Below are 26,762 nucleotides of genomic sequence, written 5' to 3'. Positions count from 1 at the left end.
CTGTTTTAACACTATACTGGGACGCTGCAGTTAACAACATACAACATTTGCAAGTGGATTTCCTAAGCAGCTATGAGTAACAAAACATTCCCACACATGGAAGACATGACATTGCCACTGGTTACACCATGTGGCACTAAGACAATCGGTGGTACGAGAAACAATGAATAAAGCAGGAGATTGAATCCTTCTCGGAGATTCTGAATGCTGGGGAGCTACCAACATTTAGCCATGAAGGTAAGACTTTTCACTATAATATTAATTATTAAAAGCCACATTCAGCAGATTAAATGCTAATGTGATCCTAAACATTATTAAGGCTTTGCTACTATCATACCGACATTCAGTAAAGTACTTATATCAGAATATAAAAGACAATAATTAATTTCTCGAAAGTGTCCAAAGAGTTCCAAAGTTATATGAGGTGGAATAAAGATTTCTGTTGCATCCCAAGCTAGTCAACTGGCATTAGTATGCCATTCAAACCTCATCTCTGTGCAATCCATTCTCTCTCTTTTATGTGAATTCAATGTTATATCTGGTTAGCAGCATAGTTATTAACTATTTTAAGTTCTTTGTCTATAAATGTACTGTAGTGGCATCCTGGGATTTTTGTTACAGTAGGTTAGCTACCCACACCTCCACTTAGAGCAACATGAGAAGCCTGTTTGCATCTTTGAAAGAATCAAACTATGCTACAAGAACTGCTCAAAGGACTGATTCAGTGAGAAACCTGCAAAGAACAGATAGGAAAGGGCTCTAAGTTTCAATTCAATAGTTGATCTAGGAAAGGGTTAATTTAACTTCCGCAACATCTCCAACAGTGACATCTATATGCATAAGGTTCAATGTAAAGCAAATTGCTTCAGCTCACTGCATCTTTACGTATGGCCTCCCACGTGAAAGGGTCCCAATAGTTAAACCAACTCAGTCCCCTTCTTAGCCAGAGATGCCAATTACAGTGCACTGCACAAGCAAATAACAAAACTAAATGCTTTTCTCGAAGTAAATTTACCTTTTGATATAATTTTAGCACCACCATCGCCAGAATAGTTACAGTCTTCCAATGAGCAAATGGTTTTAGTGATCTCTTTAACAGTTGATTTCATAAAAATGAAGTATGTTTGTAGCGTATATAATGCCTGACTAAATAAGTCTTGACTTTACTTTTGCTAGCTCATTTTTTGTCCCAGTTTTTTCAGCTACCATTGGCAAGAATTTATTGAATTTCATGACAAATGACTTTAATTTAAATTCCTCTGTCTCACTGCTATTATCATCAGAGAACTGAACAGCATTTGTGTTACTGAGTGTATTCATTTTGTACCCAATGATGTTCTAAATTTTAGTTCCTTGGAGTTTTGAATTTTAGGTGCATAATACAAAAGGCAACTATTATTTATGTAGTCGTAAGTATTCTCTGACTGCAGTCTGTAACACCAGGAAACATCTGATGTAAGCCATCATACAAAAGGGCTTTATAGCACTACATACATTACTTAGTAACAGTGTATAGCATTTCAGTACTTACTGAACCATCTTGAAGTGCTTTTCTCAGCTTCGGGAGGTCACTCACAGGTACCCAGCACTCCGCAATAAGACACTTGTTTGTTACATCCATATTGAAACTATTCAGAGTATGGTAGATAGCTTTCATTTTGCGTACCATTACCATCCAGTTGTTTAATTCTCGAGCCACACCTACTAACACTCGTTGCCTGTGATCCTGTGTCTGGTTCAGAACCTGAAAATTGTATAAATATATGGTGATAGAAGACAAAACATTGGAGAGAAAACAAAAGTTAGGCTAGAGGATGATATCAATACACCAAATTAATAATAATGTTTCCTAACCAGGTCATGGATGCTATATTTGCATTTCAATGGAAAAAAAGTGGATAGATAAATAAAATTAACTGCAGGCATTATGGGATCTTGAGATCAATATTTGTCCTAAAAATTCAAGCAACATAATATGAACTAAACATAGTGTTTTGTCTTTCACTATCATCATCTGAAATAATCAGCAAGTATTTGAACAATTTGGTTGTTCTTTGTAATACAAGTTTGTACCATCACTAATATTAAATCATTTAGTAGCTGGGACCATTGGGAATGTTCAGCACATGAATGTAAACTGCTAAAGGATTCAATACAAGCCCTGTCTTATGCAAGTTTTTGCAGTGATACCTGATGGGGGAGAAGAAGAAGAAGAAGAAGAAGAAGAAGAAGAAGGGTTTTAAAAATAAATAGAATAATCAGCAAGACAAGACACGCTTTCAATTAGGGAACATAAATAATGAACTACAAACTTTCACACACCAGGGCTGTATTTGTTAAAAGGAATCCTAAATTTAGTTTTCATGTCTACTGCATGCTATTATTTAAATGGACATTAATAGAGATATGAAATAAAAAATTAAAACACCTTCAGCCATGTCTTTTTCATTTACTTTATTTATGATTTTATTTATTTGTGGGCTTACTTCAGGAATCTGCAATGAAGGGACATTCAATAAGTAATGCCACACATTTTTTACCTCTGCCTATTTTGGTTCACAAAATGCGGGATTTGATGTGGGGCAATGTGCAATATTCCCCCTTCAGCCCCTATAGTCTCATGAAGTTTCAATATGTGGTGGCATGCTATGGAGCCTTCAAAATGGCATCTGTAATGGAGATGCATCCCAACCAAGAGCTACCATTGAGTTTCTTTTGGTGGAAAACTATAGCATAGCAGATATTCATAGGCACTTGCAGAAAGTCTAGGGAGACCTGGCAGTGAACAGAAGCATGGTGAGTTGTTGGGCAAGGTGTCTGTCATCACTTCAATAAAGTCGCGCAAACCTGTCCACTCTTCTGTGTGCCAGCCAGCTGCAAACAGCAGTGAATCCTGCAATGTTGAAACTTCAATGTCTTCATTGTCACAAAGATGCGAACTAACTTCTCTTTCTCCATGACAACACAAAGCCTCTTACAAGTCAGTGCACCCAGGAGAAACTCACAAAACTTCAGTGGACTGTTCACAAGCCCATTTCTCGCACCTTCCGGCTTACATCTGTTTGGCCCAATGAAGGACGCACTCTGTGGGATGAAGTACATGGAGATTACCAATGTGGCAAGATGTTGGCTCCAATGTTGACCAGTAGAGTGTTATTATGTGAGCATACAGGCCCTCCCAGTAAGGCGGTGTAAGGCTGTCACAATGAATGGAGATTAGGCAGAAAAATAGGGTTTTGTAGCCAAACGAGTGAGATATGGTGTACTAGAATCCTGAATAAAATTCATAAAAAAAGTGTGTTACATTATGTATTGACTGTCCCTCCTATTAAGTGACCTATTTACAGACAGAGTATCAAATTATTGGACTCCTCTAGATTTCATGTTATATTTGCATTATGTTTGTGTAGTGGTAATTTGTTTTGGTAAGTTATATTAGTTTTAAATTTTAGTTTTTTTCACTAACATTGATGCAACATCCTCTACAATTTGGCTGTTGACAAATATTTACAGTAAATTTGCTCGGATATTATTGCTCTCAATTTTTGTATCATCCTTTCACTAGTATGTCTGTAATCTTGTCTGGATTTTCATTATTGTTTTTACACAGGAGCCTTAATATGGAGTAACAAGTGCCAAAATTGGTTGCATAAATTAATTAAATGCAAAAGATATTGATGCAGGTGTTTTAATTTTCATTTCATGCTGAACAGCTGAAGTCCATGTGACGATCTACTACAAGGAGGGACATACAAAGATTTAAAGAGAGAGAAATTCATACTCTGACAACACTAAAAACAATGAAAGACTTTTCTGCCATGTTATCAAGTGAAACAATACACATCAAAATAAGTCTATCAACACATCTCTTTGTCAGCTTCAAATAAATGAGATTTTCTCATATCTGTGTGTAGACGATCACTAACTCACTGCCTTCCACATTTATTTTATTTTTTTTATTTTTATTTTTTTTCAGCACAACAAAAAGGCTGTTAGAAAATGATCTTTCAGCCAACAAGGGCTTCGTCAGACACACACACACACACATACACATACACACATACACACACACACACACACACACACACACACACACGACTACAGTCACTGGCTGCTGAGGCTACACTGCAAGCAGCTGTGCATGATGGGAGAGACAACCGGGTGGGGGGGGGGGGGGGGGGGGTAAGGAGGAGGCTGGGCAGGGAGGGGGAGGATAGCAGGGTAAGGGTGGGGGGACATTGAAGTGCTGCTTATGGGAGTATACAGGGACAAGGTGGAGAGAGGGTAGGGCAGTTAGGTGCAGTCAGGAGGTTAGAAGGAGGCGGGGGGGGGGGGGGGGGGAGGGGGGGGTAGCTGAAATAGAGAGAAGTAAAAAGATTATTGTTGCATTGGTAGTGCTGGAATGGGAACAGGAAAGGGGTGAGAGGATAAGGACAAAGACAAATGAAGGCTGAGGCCAGGAGGGTTTTGGGAATGTAGGATTACATTGCAGGGGGAATTCCCACATGGGCAGATCGGAAAAGCTAGTGTTGGTGGGTAGGATCCAGATGACACAGGTGGTGAAGCAGTCACTGAAATAAAGAACATTGTGTTGGGAGACATACTCAGGAATGGGTGGTCCAGCTATTTCTTGGCCACAGTTTGTCGGTGCCGATTCATGCGGGCAGATAGTTCATTATTTGTCATGCCCAAGTTGAACGCAGCACAGTGGTTGCAGCTTAGCTTTAGGTCACATGACTGGTTTCACAGGTAGCCCTGCCTTTGATGGGATAGGTGATGCTTATGACTGGACTGGAGTAGGTGGTGGTGGTGGTGGTGGTGGTGGTGGTGGTGGGAAGATGCATGGGACAGGTCTTGCATCTAGTTCTATTACAAGGGGTTGGGAGCAGGAGTTGTATGGGGATGGATGAGGATATTGTGTAGGTCTGGTGGGTGGAATCCCACTGTGGGAGGGGTGGGAAGGATAGTGGGTAGGACATTCCTCATTTCTGGGCACAATGAGAGGTAGTCAAAAACCTGATAGAGAATGTGTTTCAGTTGCTTCAGTCCTGAGTGGCACTAAGTCATGAGGGGAATGGTCCACTGTGGCCAGATGGTGGGACTCTGGGAGGTGGTGGGTGACTGGAGAGATAAGGCATGGAAGACCTGTTTTTGTAGAAGGGTGGAAGTCTGTTGAGGCCTCAATGAGACCCTCGGTGTATTTTGAGAGGGACTGCTTGTCAGGACAGATGCAAAAGTCGCAGATGGCTTGGCTATAAGGAAGGGACTTCTTGGTATGGAATGGGTGGCAGCTGTCGAATTGGAAGTATTACTGGTGGTTGGTAAGTCTGATGCGGACGGAGGTACTGATGTAGCCACTTTTAGAGGGGAGGTCAACAATAAGGAAGGTGGTTTGTTGGGTGGAGTAGGACCAGGTAAAGTGAATGGGGGAGAAGGTGTTGAGGTTCTGGACGAATAGAGATAGGGTGTGCTCTCTCTCAATCCAGATCATGTCGTCAATGAATCTGAATCTGAATCTGAACCAAGTGAGGGGTCTGAGATTCTATGTGTCTAGATCGCCCATGAATAAGTTGGCATAGGATGGTGCCTTTTCTGCTACCCCCCCTCCCCCCTCTAACCTCTTAACTCCACCTAGCTGCCCTACCCTCTCTCCACCTCCCTCCACCCATCCCACCCTACTTCTTACCCCCACCACCCAACTGCATCTCCAGTCATGCACATCTGCTCACAGTGTGGCCTCAGCAGCCAGAGACTGCAGTCTTGCGTATCTCTGATGGCAGCCTTGTTGGCCAAAAGCTCATTTTCTTACCGTCTTTTTATTGTGCCTATTTGCAACTCAGCATGGTGAGTAGCAACTATCCTTTTCATAATATTGTTACATTCCATCCTGGATTTTGCATTGTGGAATTCATTCATAAGTGGCAATAATGCTTTAAGTAATGACATAAATGGCCAGTTTCCTAGGGCTGATATTGTTCTAAGCTGCTGGCCCCCTAAGTGTTCATACATAACGTGCTACATTGTTCCAACTTTTTCAGTTTTGATTGTTTAGTATTAATTTGACATATTCATACTTATATTCTTTTGTAAACCATTTACTGTAGACATAAGAAATTTCTTTGCTTGAACTAGCGTTAGTTCGAAAGATAGAATGTTGCTGCACTGTTACGTGTGTTTGTTTACCACACATCAGCCAGTAATAGTTGAGGGGTTGCCTTTCCTCATTATTGTCCATTGTTTCTATCCCAGAATTTTCATACAGAAGCTTCATTGTGAAGCCACTGTGAAGTTGTTACCTGCCTGTAAGAAAATCGTGGTGAACTGCAAACTGCAAGTGTAAATTAGCTGTGAACGTGCACTCTGCATTCTATCATCCAATTCCTCAAATTTCTTTATGAGTAGCAGTGAAACTTCAGGGAAGATGGTAACTCTTGCCAAAGAATAAGTCATCTATGGTGAAAATGCTGCTAATATCTGTTTGAAAAACATCTGCAAAACATTAGACATTGCTGATTGTTCCAAAACACTGTCAGTACATGATGACAGTCCGGAACATTATTCCCACCTCCTTAATAGTGAGGTGGTCTGTCTTACAATACAGCAGGAATTCTGCATGGCACAGATCTGAGAAGTCCTTGGTAGGTTTCCACAGGTATGTGGCACCAGATGTCTGTGCACAGGTCATGAAATTCTGCTAAATTATGGGCTGGTGGTTTGAGAGTGTACAGCTGGTATCAGGTGTGTTCCATTGGGTTCAGACCAGGAGAACTTTGTGACCAAAACATCACCAACCATTCACCATCATGCTCCTCAAAACATTTTAGCATTTTTAGGTTTATGACAGGATAGTTATCCTCCAGAATATGCCACTGCCAACACAGAAGTACAAACATGAAGGAATGCAGGTGAACCGCAATAATGTTCACATAGTGCACAACTGTCATAGGGCCTTTGATTACTATCACAGCTTTGATGGATGCTCAGTTGAACATCCCCCACAGGATAACACTGCCACCACCAACCTGTATTCGTGATGATGTGCATATTTCGAGCAGCCATTCCCTGTGATGACAGCATATCCACTATTGACCTGGTACAACAAGAAATGTGATTGATCTGTCCAGGCAACTCAGTTCCATTGATCCATGATCAAATTGTGGTAATCCCACACCCACTGCAATCATAATGACAATGTTGTTGAATCAGCATGGGAACTGTTCCAGCATAAAGTCAAGCACCGGCACACCAGTTGGGAACATTAGAGCAGACAGGGCTGTGAAGAAGATGTCAGCCAAATGCACATGGACCAACCTCTCTTTAGGATGATAACACGATGACAGCGCCCTCTACGCAAAGAGAATGCAAGTGCTGCACTCGACTGGCCGCAGCCGAGTTGAAGACTAGCCAATTCTATGAGTTCTACAGCAGCGAGTTCAAGAATAGCATCAAGACTTGTCATTTCACTTCTACAATGTAGCATCGTCTATACTGAAGAGTATTCTTAGTTTATCTATCACCCTTTGCTTGCATCACATTTATACTTCACAAAGTTAAGTATTGTAATCATTTCCTTTTGTAATAAACTCAATTAATACGATTTGCCTGACGAGTAGGCAGGATACAACAGCAACATGTAGGAGCTATGTACTGCAAAGCCTTATGTTCAAGAATATGCACTGAATGGTGTCCTGCAAAACATTTGTGCCTGCAACAGCTTTGTACTCAGCTACAGATTGCCACCTATCCCTCCTTAAAAATATGGACAAGCTTCCAACCCACACATTCTGTGATGTGAGGCATCAACATTGGAATGCAATGGACTAGTGTAGCAGTTCACTCAAAACAGCAAATACTCTTAATGTCTTATAACTAATATTAAAATTTTGTTGTAGATATTTACAACTGATGTTAAATTCAAAATATGTTATTTTCATTTTGGAGTATACAAATTTAATTTTCTAAAAAAATATAAAGAACAGATTTAAACAAAATTCCACCCCCATAAACATATTTCTCCTTTCTGTAAAACTCAATACTGTACCTAAACTTCTGTAAACCCAAAACTTTTAGTTAATGGTTTAATTATGTGCATGTTTCAACAACAGAATTATAGAAGTGTGTTGTTACATTTTAACAAGTTCTTCAAGCAGCTGTGACCCCCAGTTCAGTACAGTTAAGTTGTTAGCTGTGTTAAATTACTCATGGCTCAGTTATTCTTAGATGTAGGTGTAGAAAGTTCCGTATCACATTTGGCAGCACACAACATTTATTGAACATTGAAAATGTAATATGAATTGCCTTGGATTTGAAAGTGAAATGAAGACTATATGAAGTTCTATTTTTGACTGGTGTTACTGGAAACAATAAGCAGAGTAACATATGGAATTAGGCACCTGGTTACTAACTTCCACATAACATCCAGGACTTCATTATTCTGTCACAAAAGTTAAGTACTTTTATAAAATAATGCCTATTTTCTCCATTGCTTCTTAAAAACATTCTCTCTCGGTGATACTCACCGACCTGCTGTTCTGATTGCATCAGCTGAAAAATCTACAGCTTAAATATTTGCTAATCTCAAAAATGATTATTATTATTCTCAGCTAATCAGATGGTGATGTTAGAACCTGCAACATCTAGTCACCTACATGTGGCTTTGTCACCTTTTAACTGCTTTCCATAGATGCAAACCAGCTTCATGTTACCAAGATGCTCCTTTCCAGGTGGTGGGCCATAAAAATCTGCACATTGTCAAAGTTTCTTATGCCAAAAGATTTCGCCATTTGCAGCCTGTATCACCACAAGAATGATTCCCCATTTGTATCTGCTCTGCTTACATACTTTCCTTAAAACATTACATGCAACTCTGCCATGTGGCATTCAATTGCACAGTGGGCAGTGGACAGTGGTCATGAAGTTTAGGCTCATTAGTGTATATGTCTGTACACGCTGTGATCAAATATTGTATTTTCATGAGCAGAATAAAAGATACAAATTTCAGACTGCATGGAAAATGATGGCTGATTTGAAACACCAGCCAATCAAAGTCTCTTGTGTCTACAGTTCGCATCATGTAAGAAGGAGGCCCCATTTCAGCTGTTCTGCTCATCACCCACCACGAACTGCTAATAGCCAGTAAGATTCATTCTCTTTCCAAGCAGCTAGCCGTGAGTTGCAAACTAGACTGCGAGGATCACTTTTCCAAGTGCTGTACTGTTGCTGAATTTTGCGACAATGCAGTTTCATTCACAGAGCCACCGAATTATTCACTCTGATGTCGATCTTACTTTCTTGTATCAGTATAGCTGTGAATGTGTATCTGTAAAAGTTTTGGTGTGATTTCCAAATGAAAATGTCATGTGATGGCAATGAATATGAAGTTTCTCACAAGCATCTTTAATCAAATTGTATGCCTGTGGAGTATAGTCTTAGTCGTGCAACTGGTTTCGTGATTTCCTGTCAGAAAGATCACTGTATGTAGTAATCGACAGAAAATCATTGAGTAAAACAGAAATGACAGAAGTGATATCTGTTGATTGTGAGGAAGTGTTGTAGGCACTCCTCTGTTCCTGATCTAATAAACAATTTAGGAGACAATCTGAGCAGCCCTCTTCGACTGTTTGCAGATGATGCTATGATTTACTGTCTTATAAAGTCATCAAGATTAAAACAAATTAGAAAACAACTTAGACAAGATACCTGTATGGTGAGAAAAGTGGAAATTGATTCTAAAAAATGAAAAGTCTGAAGTCATTCACATGAGTACTGAAAGGAATCTGCTTAATTCAGTTTACAGGATAACACACACGATTCTAAGGGCTGTAAATTCAACTAAATACTTAGGGATTACAATTACAAATAACTTAAAATTCGACTATCTAATGGATAACATTGTGTGGAAAGCAAACCAATAAATTGGTAGGACACTTAGAAAATGTAGTAGGTCTGCTAAAGAGGCAACATACACTATGCTTTTCCGCCTTCTTCTGGAGTATTGCTGTCAGGTGCGGGATCCACAGCAGATAGAGCTGATTCAAAAAGTTCAAAGAAAGGCAGCTTGTTTTGTATTTTCATGAAATGGGACAGACTGCCATGGATATGATATGCAAATTGCGTTATTTGTTGTGGCAGGATTTTCTCGTGAAATTTCAGTCGACAACTCTCTCTTCCAAGTGTGAAAATACTTAGTTCGCACCCACCTACATAGGGAGGAATGTTTATCATAATAAAATAAGAGAAATTATATATCGGAAGGAAAGATAAAAGCATTCGTGTTTCATGCGTGCTGTTCGAGAGGGGAACGGTAGAGAAATAGCTTGAACGTGGTTCTATGAAAGCTCTGCCAGGCACTTAATTGTGAATTACTGAATAATCATGTAGATATAGATGCTTCACAAGCAGTTGAGGTGGTTTGTATCCCGCATTTATAACTTCTTCAAATGTGAATCTGGAAGTGATACTTCTATTTTTGGTATTTTGAAGACTCACAAACAAACTGCAAAAGCACGTGTCGGCAAGAAAGCTGCACTGAGAATAGTAAAGGAAAATGTCAGAGCTGTGGAAATCTCAGGAAAATTTGTTTTCATGTTGCCTGAAAATCATCAAAGTCGCAAGAAGCTTGTAACACAAATAGATGGTTTTGTGAATGATGTTTTAAAGTGCTCTGTGTTTGAAATGTATATAAGAAGGGGCTACCCAACATCACAAAAAATTCTTACAATTATGCCTGAGCAAATTGACTTCAAAGGTAGTGCTCCATCTATGTAAAGAATTTTAAAATACATTGATTTTTAAACAGGTTAGAATGTTTTTAATTGAAAGAAGTGACATAAAAGCAGCACGAAGTGCGTCCATTGTAACGATGCATGATGCAACAGGAGGAGGTAGCTCTTCAGTGTGTTACCTTGATGAAACGGGGTGAATCAGATCATTCCATGAATACCTGCTGGAAAATGATTGATGGTACTGGTAGTTGGATACCTATTCTGCAAGCTGGCTCTTCTTCTGGTTTGGTTCCTGAGAGTAAACTCGTATTTAAATGCGTAAGAAAAACAGTAGTGACTACCATTTGGAAATGAATGCTGTCACTTTCAAAAAGTGGTTCACTGAACTATTCTTGCCATACCAAGCTTTGAAGTCAGTCATTGTAATTACCATGCCAGTTCTCATTCAGCTGTTACAGAGAAATGACCAAGTATGAGCACGAGGAAAGGGGATATTGTGCTCTGGCTGAAAACTAAAAATATTCCAAACAATATAAGCCAGACTTGTGCTAAACTCCTACAGCTTGTTAATTTATAAAAGTCACCTGACAGAATATACAAATGTGACACTCTTGCATGTGAAGGTGGTCACACATTTTTGCATTTGTCCACATATTACCGTCAATATAATCCAATAGAATTAATTTGTGCACAAGTTACAAGCTATGTATGGAAAAAAATTAAACATTCAAGGTAACAAACACTGAAAGCCTTGTGCATGAAGCAACAGACAGCATCTCCCTTCAACGTGGGCACACTGTGTCTGTCACACTGAAAAGTTTCAAAAATAAGACTTTCGTAGGCAGGTGAAGACACACAAAAGCCTTGAATGTATAATCCTAAACTTACAATCAAATGGTTCAGACATGGACTCAGATAGCAGATGGTATTACATTGTAGACTTTGAAACAAAGTAAGGTAATGATCTTTCTTGGTTTTAAAAACTCATGGTTTAAAAACTTTTTGTCAACATATCAACTGCATATACTGTACATGAGAATTTTCTAGCTTTTATTGATTAGGAATATGTAGCATGTAAAGTATTCGGACTGTACTCAACACACTGCCCAAGGAGAAGTTAAGCTTTTCCCAGCCTGTTGTATTACTTGTGAGAATAAGGCTGGATAAATTTGCCAAAAGTTCCAGTATTTTGGCATGCAAACCCCTGTCATTTTCAAGGCACGAATTTGAAATTGCCTTAAAATGAAAGGGAGGGCTGCCTGTCAAGATATCAGTGCTTTTCGATGTTACTGGTCAGCATTCCGTCAAGCTATTCATATAAGATGGCTAAATTTTAGCTTGTCCAATTGATCATAAATCTGTTTTCACACGGTAATGTTGAATGAGTTAGTTTGAACTCATAATGCCTGTTGACACCAAAAAATATGATAACATAGTGACAATTTTTATGATAGTCTTTTGCATTAGTGTTTGCTATCAGTAATTCTTTCTTACACATAGTGATTTACATTGAACATCAGTGAAACACACCCACATACGTGCATTATACAAATTTTAAAAAAATATATGGAGTAGAAGCAGTTGTCAAGCGAATATAATGATTTCGATTTAAGTTTAAAGTTTCGTTTGTTATATATTAGATTTTTCCTTATAAGACAGTCCAAATCACAATAAATGGCAGTTACTGCAAGAACATACACCAAAATAAGTTTTGCATCACCTCTGTTCCAAGAGTTTCAGAACCTGTACAGAAAATTGGAAGAGAGATCAACATAAACATCATTTCTGCCCTTTTTATTGCTCATGAAAACTACACATTGCATGTTGTACCATCATACAGCGAGACCTTCAAAGGTGGTTGCTGTGGCATACTGTCCTCAAGTTTATCAAGGCACTGTTGGTCCAGATTGTCCCACTCCTCAACAGTGATTCGATGTAGATCCCTCAGAGTGGTTGGTGGGTCACGTTGACAGGGTTCATGTCTGGAGAACATGCTGGCCACTATAGTCGAGCAATGTTGTTATCCTGAAGGAAGTCGTTCACAAGATGTGCATGATGGGGGTGTGACTTGTCGTCCATGACGATGAACACCTCGTCAATATTCTGCAGATATGGTTGCATTATCGGTCAGAGGATGGCATTCATGTATAGCACAGCCATTATCGCACCTTCCATGACCACCAGTGGTGTACATAGGCCCCACATAATGCCACCCCAAAACAGCAGGGAACCTCCACCTTGCTGCCCTCACTGGACAGTGTGTCTAAGGCCGTGTCCTATGTGAGCGACAGAAGCGAGCGACTTATGGATACGCGACACTCCAGCGACAAGCAGCAGCATCGGGTGACAACCTTGGGTGTCCTGCATGCAAGCGAACATGTCGCGCTACAAGATGGCTGCTTAGAGCCAAGCAGTTGTTTCTATATAACGATGTTCTTAATGTGTAGAACACTGTAGCTGGACAGTAAGGCTACAGAATTAGGTTTACTTAAGAAAATAAAGTGAAAAGAAATGCTGTGCATGAAATTTACAAAGGGAGGAATCTCCATGGAGAATTTCATAAGTATAGTCAGCTACGAAGATCGCCAGACAAATTCTTCAAATACACGTGAATGAGCAGAGGAGTATTCGACTATCTCATCAATAAATTATATACGATTTTTTTTTTTTTCTTTTACAAGATCAAGAACTTTCAACAGCCAATAAATGCGGAGGAATGACTATTACATGACTAACTACGCCAAATACGAACATAAGGACACACATTGATTTCAGTGAATAATAGCTTGCTGTGGTGTAGGGGTAGCGTATTCATTTCTTAATTATATGTCTGGAAAAAGCCCTGGGTTCGATTCCAGGCCGTTTTTATAATTTACTGACTCAGGTACAATTCCGTATACTAAGTTTTATATATACTGTTTACCCTGCAACACTAAGAATATTTTTAAGGTATTGCCAACTTGATCTTCACACCTAACCCAGTACATCACACACGTTAAATTCCTAATAAATTACAATGAACCATGAAATTTTACAGATATTTGATGTTGCAAACGTAATTCATCAGCAGTCAGTGTTAAGGCCAAGTGTTTCAATTACTCCAAGTAGTCTGTAAAAGTAAAGCTTCCAAAATTTTTTAAAAGAAAGTTGAACGTTTTGTGTAATGATTTGTCTAAAAGTATGAAATAAAAAATATTATGGAAATGTTTGGTGCACCTCATTTTCTATTCATGATTTCAAGCATCATTCAAAGGCACGTAGAATATTTCTCTGATCTACTTATTTCTTTCACACAAATCATTTCATAAAATATTTGATTGATTTCTACCATTTTGGAATTTCAAGTTTTATTTCGAAAGCATGACCTTACTGACTCCACGTTTGCCATCCTAACGTACTTGATTTGAAGGAAGTCTTTTTGACATTTAAATACCACACCAATGTATCTTTTTATGTGCAAAATAGCTAGATCTTGACAAGATGAAATTTTTGACACTTCATTTATGGCAGCTTTTCATGAAAAACTTCAATTTTCGTTCATTACCCTGATTACTTTCAAGCAGTTACATATTATCATGCCAAACTAGACCTAATCCTGGTCACTTTGGTACCCCATTTAGCAGTTTCTCTCCCTTTGTTTGCCTATGAAAATTTGGACAAAATCTCATGGTGTACGTTATAGGGAGTCTTGTTTTCGCTCTGCTCGCGCATTTACAAAAACGTATTGAGTGTTAACCATACGATAAAATAGTCCTTTCTGCATGCTGTCATTTCCAAAAATTGTCGTTCCAATACCTTGAACCTTTTATGAGATATGACGATTTTTACGACCACCTGATTCCCGAAGCACAGGAAAGGTTTGGACGTGCCGCAAGTGACCCATCCGCGGATATAACAACCAATATCTCAAGAATGAAAAGAGATATCATTCAGGTCTCAACTTTAAATACAACTTAGATATATTGGTTACATTTCATACACAATAATGTATGGTTTAAATGAACTATACGGAAAGTCTACACAATGTGATTTTACCTCTGCAAATTCTCAAAAATTGCTGACCTTTATCCTTTAAGGATATCAAGCTATAAGTTGTGGAAGAATCAAATTTTTTTGCCGAATAGTTTTCTTAAAATCGGATGTTAAGTAATTCATAGCTGCCGTCACGTCCACTCCCCTGCTTTGCTAAGAAGACACGTCGCTGTCACTCTGTGTCACGCATGCTGCAGCAACAAGATTCAAACACGTTTGAATTCAAACGTCGCCAGTTGCAGCGGGAGACAGGCGGCAACACAGATGTCGCTCACATTGGAAACTTCCGTAACTACACCTGCGGTTACGTTTTGTCGCCTGAAGCTGTCATGCGCTGTCACTCGCTTCTGTCTCTCACGTAGGACACAGCCTAAGGCGTTCAGCTTGACCGGTTTGCCTCTAAACACGTCTCCGACGATTGTCTGGTTGAAGGCACATGCGACAGTCATCGGTGAAGAGAACGTGATGCCAATACTGAGCGGTCCATTCGGCATGTCGTTGGGCCCATCTGTACTGCGCTGCATGATGTCGTGGTTGCAAAGATGGACCTCACCATGGACATTGGGAGTGAAGCTGCACATCATGCAGCCTATTGCCAACAGTTTGAGTCTTAATATGACATCCTGTGGCTGTACAAAAAGTATTATTCAACATGGTGGCATTGCTGTCAGGGTTCCTCCAAGCCATAATCTGTAGGTAGCGGTCATCCACTGCAGTAGTAGCTGTTGCATTGACAGTTCCTGTCTCTCTGTACCTACTCCATGTCTGAACAACATTGCTTTGGTTCACTCCAAGACACCTGGACACTTCCCTTTTTGAGAGCCCTTCCTGGCACAAAGTAACAATGGGGATGTGATCAAACCGTGGTATTGACTGTCCAGTCATGGTTGAACTATAGACAACATGAGCAGTGTACCTCCTTCCTGGTGGAATGACTGGAACTGACCTGCTGTTGGACCCCCTACGTCTAATAGGCATTGCTCACGCATGGTTGTTTACATCTTTGGGCAGTCACATCTCTGAACAGTCAAATGGACTATGTCTGTGATACAATATCCACAGTCAACCTCTATCTTCAGGAGTTCTGGGAACCAGGTTGATGCAAAGCTCTTTTTTGATGTGTGTATTTTCAATGATCTTGTCATTAGATAATTGTAATTTTGAGAAAAATTGTTCCTGATGGCTTCACAAAGCTGGATCAGCCGTTCTTGCCTCCCAACATCACACAGACAATTGCTGTGGAGCAGTGGATTTAACATAAAGACTCACAAGTAAGATTTCCCTCATGTAGACGAATGATCGAAATCGGTTTTAAAATGTATTATTCTCTCATAGATTTGAACATATAATACGATGTACCGAAGGAAAATGAACCCGATTGTTGTCCACAGCAACACAGTTATAAAAAATGCAGACTTTGTTTGCCACCATTATCACCATTAAACATGAACTAGATTAATTGAAGAGAGCATCTTCTATGTCTTTTCTATACGAAAAGTTTATCACACACAAAAATTTGAGACTAATGATGTAAAGCTGGTTGCCCCAACCTAAAGATTATTCAAATACTACCTAAACAGTGTTGTTGCTTAACACTGAATTGGAGGAGATGGGAAAAAATATTTTGATTGCCAGAATCCTACTACAGCAACAGACATTATCTAAAGAAATTTTTATTTGTGAATGTACGTAAGAGACATTATGTTTGTTCCACTGATGCCTGGCATTACTCACAATGTGCACCACTGAACTGAAGAGTCAACGATTCCATAACTAATAATCATCTAATTTGGGTTTGCAAAGAAGAGGGCTAGAGTTTTGGTAGTACTTGTCCCATATATTGTGCATAAAACTATGAACCTTTCTCTATGCAGAGGTATTACATTTTTGTTACTTCCTCTTGTAGTTTAATGAGAAATAAACTTTTGAAATCTGCTGTTTCTTCTTGAATAATCCTGAAAATGCAAATATTCTTTCAAACCATGTATTTATTATATATTCATCTGTTTTCTTGAGTTCCATGTAGCAGTTCCCAGTGCACTTCAACTGACATCTATGAAACAGCAACTAGTTATGCAGTTTTGAAAAGTCACGAATGTGTGGCTGGGAGCTGCTTTCTCTTTCATGGTAATGTAATTCTCCTCACATTCTGCTTTATGGCATTTTTTTGTCGGTTAAAATACAGTGAAGAACAATGTACCTGTTAGTAAAAGCATTGACATTTATTCCAATTTCCTACTTTTCTTTACCTTTGGGCATCAATAACAATTTGCACAATGACACCAACAGCATTTTTTGGTGCAAAGCACTAAACCTCTTGAAAGCACATACCAGTGTGAGATCCTGAAGGCGTGTGCGAACACCAGCCAGCATGTCTGCACGCTCACCTGCGACACTTGGACAGGGGTACAGAGATGCATGGAAACCAGCACACACCTTCTTTACTCGAGACTTCAGTTCCTCACCTTGGAAAAAAGCCACAAAAACTGTTTTATATACAGAGTTGCCCTGCAAATAAAAAGAATCACCAGTATGAACCACGTGGAATGTACAGGACTTACTGGATTAAGTTAAAGGCAAAAAAATTCTTGGTGTCCAGTTAAGATTGGACAGTAAAGAACAGTTCTGGCTCATCAAAGTATGTAGCTCTGCAAGCAGAATACTGTGATAGTAATGGAAAGAACTGTGATTAAAAAGCACGTGAGAGGAAAAGGAATGGTTGCATTATGTTACAAAAACACAGTTTAGTATAGTCACTAAAAAGTGAGCACAGAAAATGAATACAGAAATTACTGTCATTCACGTTCTTTAATTTCCATAGATTAAATTATGAAATGCTTGAAAAAGAAATTCTGTCCTACAATGGGGATGGTATTGTCTTAATGTGAAGGCAATTTAATATCATTAACTATAAAGTATGAGCGCTAACAATCACAAATTTGCAGATGAATGACAGGTAGTGCAACAAAAAGACATTTAAAAATTAGAAAAAATATATACTCGATAGTGTACCATATTAAAGAAGAAAGTGGGCTCGCACCACATCTATAGATGTGATATCTCTGTATTATATCTGAAAACATAAAGTTACACTCTCTGGTGCATTGCCCAAATGACACTCTACAAAGTGAGACAGCTGCAGAGATTGTGATAACTTGGCTCCATTCAAACCAGTATGACTGTTGACAACATACTGGAGAAAAAACACCATAACATATTGCTAACTTCTGAACCCAAAATAATGTAAAATGCTCACACTGCAACCTGTAACATGACTTCCATGGAATGAGAAACAGACAAGTCAGTATGTATCTTACATTGTGGCATTATCACCAAAATAATTCAAATTTTAGCAACTGTGTGGTCTTCCTTGTATGACAAAATGTGGATCCTCAGGAACTACAAATTTTCATGTACAGCACTTTATTATTATTATTATTATTATTATTATTATTATTACTATTATTACTATTATTACTATTATTACTATTATTACTATTATTACTATTATTATTATTATTTATTTTATGGCCTTCATTGGACCACTGTAGTCAAAAATACAAAGCTCTAAACAAGTTGTTACACATGGATACAATTTGGTTCGACAATAACTTAATATGATATTTAGGTAATATAATTATTAGAGGCTATTCTTATATGAAAGGTGTTTTGCTCTTCTGTCTGCCCAATATTTCTTCGTTCTTTCAGATATTTTATTTCTTTCTTCATCTGAGACAACTCTTCCTGTACTCCTTTTATTGATTTTCATTTGTAGTCTGGTTTGCGGGTCTTGCAGTATTCTGGTTTTCTCTGTCTTGTTTTTTAAGTCATCTACTGTAATTTGAAGTTCTTTTATATCTTCCTTAATTTCTGTGATCCATTTAATGTCACTCTTGCTATTCCACAATTTTTGTATTATTTTTTTACTAATTCTGTTTTCTGGAGTTCTCATCAGATGTCCAAAGGATGAGATGCGTTTCTTCCTGATTGTGCTCATGACTGGTTCTATTTTCTTATATACTGTTTCATTTGATGCTATTCTCCAATGTCCATTTATTTTATACTGTTTATTTATACATGTCCTAATTATTCTTCTTTCTATTTTAGTATTCTGTCAATTTCTGCTGTATTAGTTGTTTTGAAGATAGTTTCAGCTGCATACGTTATTTCTGGTTGTGTAACTGTTTTATAGTGTTTTAATTTTGCATCTATAGATAGGCTTTTTTTGTTGTATGTAGTTTTGGTAATGTAATTTGCATAGTTGAGTTTTTTTATTCTATTTTGCCATGATGGCTTCTCATTTAGATTGTACATTATTATTTTGCCTAAATATTTAAATTTATCAACAATTTTGATTTCCTGTTCTCATATTGTAATTTTGTTTGCAAGTGGTGGATCAGTTGGCATAATCTCCGTTTTTTCAAATGATATTCTAAGGACTACTTTCTCTGCTATTTCTTGTAGTGATTTCACTTGTTGCCTGGCTTCTTGAACGGTGTTGGCTAGGAGAGCAAGATCATCAGCGAATCCCAAGCAGTTTAAGCTAATATCATCTTTTGCACTTCCAATTCTTATCCTCTTTGGATTGTCCTTGTACCATTCTCTCATTATGTATTCCAGTGCACAGTTGAAAAGTAATGGTGATAGGCAGTCACCTTGTCTTAAGCCTGTTTTTATGAGGAATGGTTCCGAAATTTCTCCTCTAAACTTCACTTTTGATTTGGTGTTGGTTAGAGTGAGTTGTATTATTTTAATTAGTTTTGGATGGAGTCCTAGATTTCTTAAAATTTTTAATACTGAAGGTCTGTGGAGACAGTCATATGCCTTCTTAAAATATACAAATGTTATTGCCAGAGGTTTGTTCCATTTCTTGTAGTATGCCATAATCAATTTTAAACTAATTATCTGCTCTGCACAGCTTCTCCATGGTCTGAAACCTCCCTGATATTCCCCTAACTCCTGTTCTAATTGCTCCTTGATTCTTTCATATAGGATCTTGGATAGAATTTTATATGTGCAATCTAGGAGAGATATTCCTCTGTAGTTGTCTGGTTTGCTCTTATCTCCCTTTTTGTGTAGTAGGTGGATGATAGCTGTGGTCCAATGTTCAGGAAATTGTTCTGTTACCCAAATTTTTGTTAGAGCCATGTGTAAGGAGGTCTTGACTGTGTCACTTGCATATTTCCACAATTCAACAAAAACCTGATCTTCTCCACATGCCTTATAATTTTTTTTTGTTCTTTAAGAATTTCTTCTACTTCTTGGAAAATTGGAGGGTCTAGTTTGTTAGGTTTGGTTTTTATTGGGGTATTTATGTTGATTTTTAAGGGTTCTACTTAGATTTAAGCAATTAAAGACTAACCTTAAATTCATCATTGTGAGTAATGATAGAGTAAAATAATATTTCATCATTTCCTCTATGGTAACAGTATCTTTCGTTGTACATAGCTAGTACACATCATGGTGTGGGATACAATAAGCAGATCACTCACTGTATTTGGTTCATCCAGAGGTTGATCCAGCCCAACTTGACGCAAAAATACATTGCCACGTGATATCCTCCAGAGCATTCTTTCAAATGCTGGGACCCTTTCTCTTGGCACAACTCCAGCAACAAACCTGCAATTTAAAAATGTACCATCCAGATGCGCACGCGCGCGCTCACACACACACACACACACACACACACACACACACACACACACACACACACACACACACACACACACACACACACACACACATATATTCTCTAGGCCAAGTCTATATTTTATTCACAGATGGCATGAGAAATATCTTTCTATCATAAATAACTGAGGAATAATATTTTTTTTTCATAAAGTCAGTCCAACGCACACTGTAGGTTTTGAACTCGTTTTTAAATGGTGTGAGGAAGATTAATCGATCAGGAAATAGCTGACTTATTCATAGTGTGTAAGCTTAAGTTGACCGATTGACCGAGGAGTTTTCAGAGAGCAGAGGAAGGCAGCCTAGTCCCACACAGATCACCACAGTGGTGAGAGTCATGTGGGTGGAGGGGAGGGAGGAGGGGAGAGGGGGCAGGTGGACATGCCTGCATCCCACAGTGCAGGCATCTTAACCTGTGCTTCATGCTTCCATGAAACTGGACGCCATTCACAGACTGATTATATGTTGTTCATTACTAAAACTAAAATTTTCATGTCTATTGACATGCTTAATAAGTACTGTAACTGTTACTCACATTTATCACAACAAAAAGAAACTACAAAAGAGAGAAGAGGCAACACAGCAGGCAACAACGATGCCTCATATATCACTGCCAGCTAGCTAATATTGGCTGCAACCAAAATCTAAGGGCTACTGTCTGAAGCCTTCCAATTTCTACTGTTTCAGGATTAAGGAGCTAATCAGCCAATTTGCAGTTAATACACTGAGCAATGAAAGTGGTTTTAGATTAATTAGAGAAAGCAGAAGAGGATTCAAAAGAAAATGGTGGCTTTGCTACGACTACACTGTCACAAGCAAGCTGAAAGCAATGGTGAATTTCAGTATGTGCTGTTTGCTGCTTCTGTTGGCGAAGTTAAATTCTGACTGCAACTGATTTTCAGTCTTCTTTACTCCAGAGCACATTGTCAAGAAAAATTCTTGTGAACATTGATTCCATGAGTTTCACACTCAACCACAGTTTTTCTAACAAACAAAGACACAGGAGATTTACAAGCACGAAAAATTAATTTTCAGTGCAAATAATAACAAAGAAACATTGTGAAAATGAACTAAAAGCTCATTCATTATTGAGTCCATGGAAGCCAGTGACATTGACCGAAATTAATCCATTGTTTCCCACATGTGCGTTTCGAGAAGGCCAAGAATAGTACGTCACTGGAGCACTAATCTAGATGAGTTGCAATTTTGACCAATAAATAATAAGTAATTTGCAGTGTAATCAGGTACTTTCTTGCCTGTATCATATTGAAAACCATACACAAAAAAAGGTTGGGGAAAGAGGGATTTCATCTGGTCTTCAATGTGCTTAGAGAAAGTTGTATTCAGGCATATTGCCCAGCTGAAGAACTTACAACTGATGAAGAAACATGCACAATTTGAATTTGTGAGAGATTTTGAACCTGTATATAGAATAAACAACACAAATATGGCTTGAAATTGTACACTGTTGCAGAAGCAAATAGTGACTATGTGCTCAATTTTGAGGTGCTGGAAAGCAGGTGTTCAACAACACATCTTCAGCAGTTGTCTTCAGGCTACTGTCTATTGGATAAAGACCATGTATTTGGACAGATTTTATTCTTGACCAGATCTGTTTCAGGAGTTGTCTCAAGCAGGAACTAATGCTGTTGAGCATCTCAAGAAGTTCAATGCCTGAAACTAAACTGAAGAAGGGAGAAAAGACAGACATAAATGTAATGTATTGATAATGAAACGAAAGGACACCAAGAATGTTTACTCATTGTCTACTAGCCATAAGCCAACATTTGGTAAACACACAAGAAAATAATGGTCCATTTATACTGAAGTCACTTTAGTATTATATTGCAATTGCAACAATGCCAGAGCTGAACTTTGTAGACCAGCACAATGTATTTTGGCACAAAAGTAAAATGGTGGAAGAAGATGTATATTCACTTGCTTTCATGGGAGTGTCAAATTGAGTCTTGTATAATTCAGTGCACTACAAGAAAACAGCATGCACTTGTTCATGACCACAGCACTGCAGTCCAAGTTTGTTCACTCAGGATGATGCGCAACAGGTTGCTGCTACGACTATACGAAGTGGAACAGTGGGCATATTAACATACAGTTATTTGCTGCAGCACTTACCACCAACATGTACGCAGTATGCTGCAAGCATGTAGCACATATCTACCTCCAGGAGCAAGAAACGTAATGGGAAAGCATCTTTCAAAGAGAGATGGTAGCAGCATGAGTAATGTGGTATCTCTTTGTGTATGGAACCTTGTTTCAAGACATACCATACAAAGAAGCAATACGGTTCTGTGCAAGAACTGGTAAGGGTCATACAAAGATTGAATATAAGTAATATTTCTTTACTATTACCACCATTAGATGTACATATGGATACAGATGAGCTGGCATGAGTCTCCTAGCAGAGTAATGTGGAAAGCTAACATGGATGGGATGTGTGAAGCATCGTATCAGCAGAACTTGCTGCCACAATAGGCTGGATCAGTCAGTTCTTTTGCTGAGATGTTAATGAGGATCTGGCTTTCGCTTTGCAACTTGCTCTTGCTCCTGCATCCTAGTTGTTCAGTCACTGACTAGGTGCATTGTGTGTTTTTCTCTGTGCCAGTCTACATGCGGTGTTTGTATTCTCCATTCCTCTGTAGACACACCCACACATTGAGTTTTTCCTCTTGCAAGGTCCAGCTCACCAGTTTCCAATTGAGCAACAACTAGCAGCTCAAGTTGTGACACCTTCGGAGATACAAAAGTGGTGACCGAGAATGTTCTTGTGCTTGAAATATCTTTATTTTTTTCACTGTGTTAATTAATGGATATCATGGACATAGCATTTATGCAGTGCTGGCAGAAACAGTTGTGCCTTCAGAAGAAACTGCAGCAGGAGCAGCTGCAGGAGCTGACCAAACAAGCATGCACAATTGATCCACTCTCACGTTGCATTGGTGGCAGGACAGGCATCTACAGAGCAGCATTCTTCCTTGCTGCCCCTGATGCTGTTTGCTGGTTTCGACACGTCTACAGAAAGGTGGGACACTTACCTGTGCTGGCTTTTGCCAAACTGCCAGGTAAGGTGCATCATTGAACCAGCTGATAAGGCTGTCTGATTATTGTCAAGCAGTGTAGGGTTGTACAAAATCATGCAAAATTTGAAGCCCTCTACTGAACCTGAGAAACTTAACACTGTGGAACTTTGTCAGTAGGTCACAACAGTATTTTTAGCATCAAACCTGGAATGTTCGTACTGATGTGTTTTAAGCTAGCATGGGCACCTCGACTTGTGGCATCTGGATTTTCCTTGGCATGTCACAAGAGGGCACGAGTTCTGCATGGCGGGTTTTAATGCAGTTGCAAGCATGATACTGGTGGTGGGCTTTGAAAGTATATTGGTTACAGAGTCACCCAACATTGGTGAGCACATCAACATAACCCAAGAACAGCGATGATTTCCATCTTGGAAAGGCAGTGGGTTTTTCAGTTTGCAGATGGCTATGTGATTTGCAGCAGCATAAAAATTCTTCAGTTCTTTTGTGGTGTGTCCATGGCTGATCTGGAACGTATCTAGGCAGTGGAGCCAGGTTCTGATCCTGCCACAAAAGTACTTCCTGCATGTATCGTAATGGCTGGGATTATCAACGTATAATGGATGTTATGGTGAGCTTCTGTTGGCTAAGTTACATTTTAATGGAGCTCAGTTATACAAAAGGGTGTGAATATACTACTTGTGTGAGTAAATCTTGATAGTGCTCATGTGAGATCGGCTGCATCATCACGCCAAAAAAAAAAAAAAAAAAAACGGTACTGTGTTTGATGTTTAGTAATACTTATGTGGGAGGTCACGCAATCCAATCAAGCCAATGGTATGTAGTGTTCCACATAAAAGTGTTACGCCTCATGTACTGGTTAATCATCCCTAGCTGAGTTGCTTGTGAAGTGTCCCAGATTCCCATGGCAACCACTTCCAGCATCTCTTATCAACAGATAACTACATGTTTTTTAACATGACTATTATTTATTACCTTTGTAATTAGTTCATTGTTACTCGAATCTCGGCAGTGAGGTGTACCTGTTTTATGTGGGACATACTGCAAAAGAAGAATCCTACAATACCAGACAGTACTGATATCTTTGGTTGTATAAAAGCAACTTCATATAAATACATGCTCATGAAAATTTGTTATTTCACGTTTTACTACTCATATTCTACATAACTGAAGTAATGTTGAAGCATTTTACTTAAAATCCTGTAAATTCCTTTTATTAATTTTTAAAGGATGTACCAGCAACTGTTACTGATGATTTTAGACCTCTTCGGTTTATGTTATCTCTGTTCTTCTTCTTTGTACACAGTGGTGGTGGTGGTGGGGAGAGCTTGCTGTTGTAAACGGACAGCCTTGGCAGGAAATAGTTGTAAATAAGGTTGGTGTGCTTTTGTAGAACTGCTGAAGGCAGATGTATTTTGTGTTACTACCTCAGAGTGTGAAATATTGCTGAATGTAATTATTTCAAAGTTCAGAAACTTTATTTCATTCAATAATCTTTGAAAGCCATTGGATAGCTTTTTTGTAATCATTTTAATATGTTATGCATTGCATAAAACTACTGAAGTAAAATAAACTGCAAAATTTTATTTTAATGTATGTGGGCTTGGCACCTAACCACTCCTTGATCCCCGCATCCTTACCATTTCAAAACCCATGTACTGATGGCACAGTTACAGGTTAACAGCACCACAAGTGGCCCAGGCAGTTGTATGCAGTCTGGATCACCAACCTGTGAGGTCTCTCATGCAAGCGACAGTTCCAGTGCCTCAAGAAGTTGGCCAGGTGACCTTTCCTTCTGCTGAGCTGCCATGGGATGATGCCATCGACAATTTGAGTGTGATGACTTTGTTGCACACCTGTGTTTTCCCACTTTCAGTTCAATGGGTACAAGTAAGCCAATGAGCTGCTTACTCTCACTATCGTTCCACACCTGTTTCTGCTCAATGGGCAAGTTGGCAGTCAGGCCCCAATTGTCATTTGGTGCGTATTGCACAGGATTGCCTTTATGTACACGCCATGTATGGGGTATGCCAGAAAATAGGCCATTTGGTATCTTTTGTGCCCTTTGGAAAGCTGTACGGTGGTCACTGGAGGACCCACTGTTTTCCACTGACTCAGGGGCTGTCTCCAATGTTCCAAAAGCTTTACCTCAGCATGTTCTGCTTACACTGGTCATGAATTTGTGGCTGATCAAGCTTTCCCCTTTTATCCCATTCTCCATCCAGAGGAATTGGTGGTGAAGTTGTCAGAGGGCCAGTATTTTTCACGCATTGACTTGCGTGACGTGTACCTGCAGTTGCCAATGTACGCCACTTCTCAGTATTTCTTCGTGGTCAACACTACTCTGGGCTTTACCAGTTAAATCAGTTGCTCTTGGGAATTTTGTCTGTTCCAGGAATTTATCAAAGGTATTTGGAGCATTTAATTAAGGACATTCAATGTGGTTTCAACTACCTTGATGACATCTGGGTCACAGGCCCCATGGAAGACAAGCATTTACGGAATCTGCAGGTGGTTTCCAAACACCTTCTGGAGAATGGCTTCCACTGAAAATGTCGTTTTTCTGCCTCAAAGGTGCATTTTTTTGTAATGTATTCTTAGTAAAAATGCCCTCCTTCCTACAGATGAGCACATCAAAGCAGTCATCAATCTGCCAGTGCTGAAGAACCTGAAAGGGCTCCTGTTCTTTTTGGGCAAGATTTCTTATTATGCTATGTTCAGTCCCCAGCCATGTGTATCTGCCAAAATGGTGTCAACCTCATATGGTCTGCAGTTTCACAACAGGCACACAAAACAGGGCGCACTGCCTTGCCAGTTTTCCCATGGGCCAGTCCCAGAGCAACCTTACGAAAGGGTGCATACTGACTTGGGCACACAGAAACAGGCCACACTGCCTTGCCAGTTTTCCCCTGGGCCAGTCCCAGAGCAACCTTAGGAAAGGGTGCACATTGACTTGGGCCCTATTTTGGAAAGCACATGGTGGTTGGTGGTGGATACATTTTCCAATTTTCACTATGTGCCCAAACTGTTCTCCACAACAGCAACATCAACAATCCACATGTTGTCAGTCATGTTTGCTATCGAAGGCTTCCCCTTGACGCTCTTATCACATCAACCACTCATATTGTCAGAGTTTGATGATATTCGCATTTGTAATGATATCCAGCATCTAACCACCTCCGTGTTTCACCCTCCTTCTAACCCAGGGTTGGAGCAGTTCGTGAGGACCCACAAGACTGAATTTCTGAAGCCTGTGTCTGCT

General features: G+C 39.2%; 1 protein-coding gene across 3 annotated transcripts in view; it reads right to left on the bottom strand.

Annotated features, from left to right (window-relative positions):
- LOC124798206 (V-type proton ATPase 116 kDa subunit a 1) overlaps positions 1-26,762 on the bottom strand; it is a 660,233-nt gene that overhangs the window by 95,264 nt on the left and 538,207 nt on the right. For all 3 annotated transcript variants that reach the window (XM_047261510.1, XM_047261508.1, XM_047261509.1), the window contains 3 exons: positions 20,249-20,375; positions 17,088-17,264; positions 1,532-1,744 (listed from right to left, as the gene is read on the bottom strand). In XM_047261510.1, the coding sequence (XP_047117466.1) occupies positions 1,532-1,744; positions 17,088-17,264; positions 20,249-20,375 (517 nt within the window). The remainder of the gene's footprint in view (positions 1-1,531; positions 1,745-17,087; positions 17,265-20,248; positions 20,376-26,762) is intronic.

This window comes from Schistocerca piceifrons, chromosome 5 (assembly GCF_021461385.2).
Source record: "Schistocerca piceifrons isolate TAMUIC-IGC-003096 chromosome 5, iqSchPice1.1, whole genome shotgun sequence".
Lineage (NCBI taxonomy): Eukaryota > Metazoa > Arthropoda > Insecta > Orthoptera > Acrididae > Schistocerca > Schistocerca piceifrons.
Note: the sequence above shows the minus strand (reverse complement) of the source record. Positions and strands in the feature narration are given on the sequence as shown.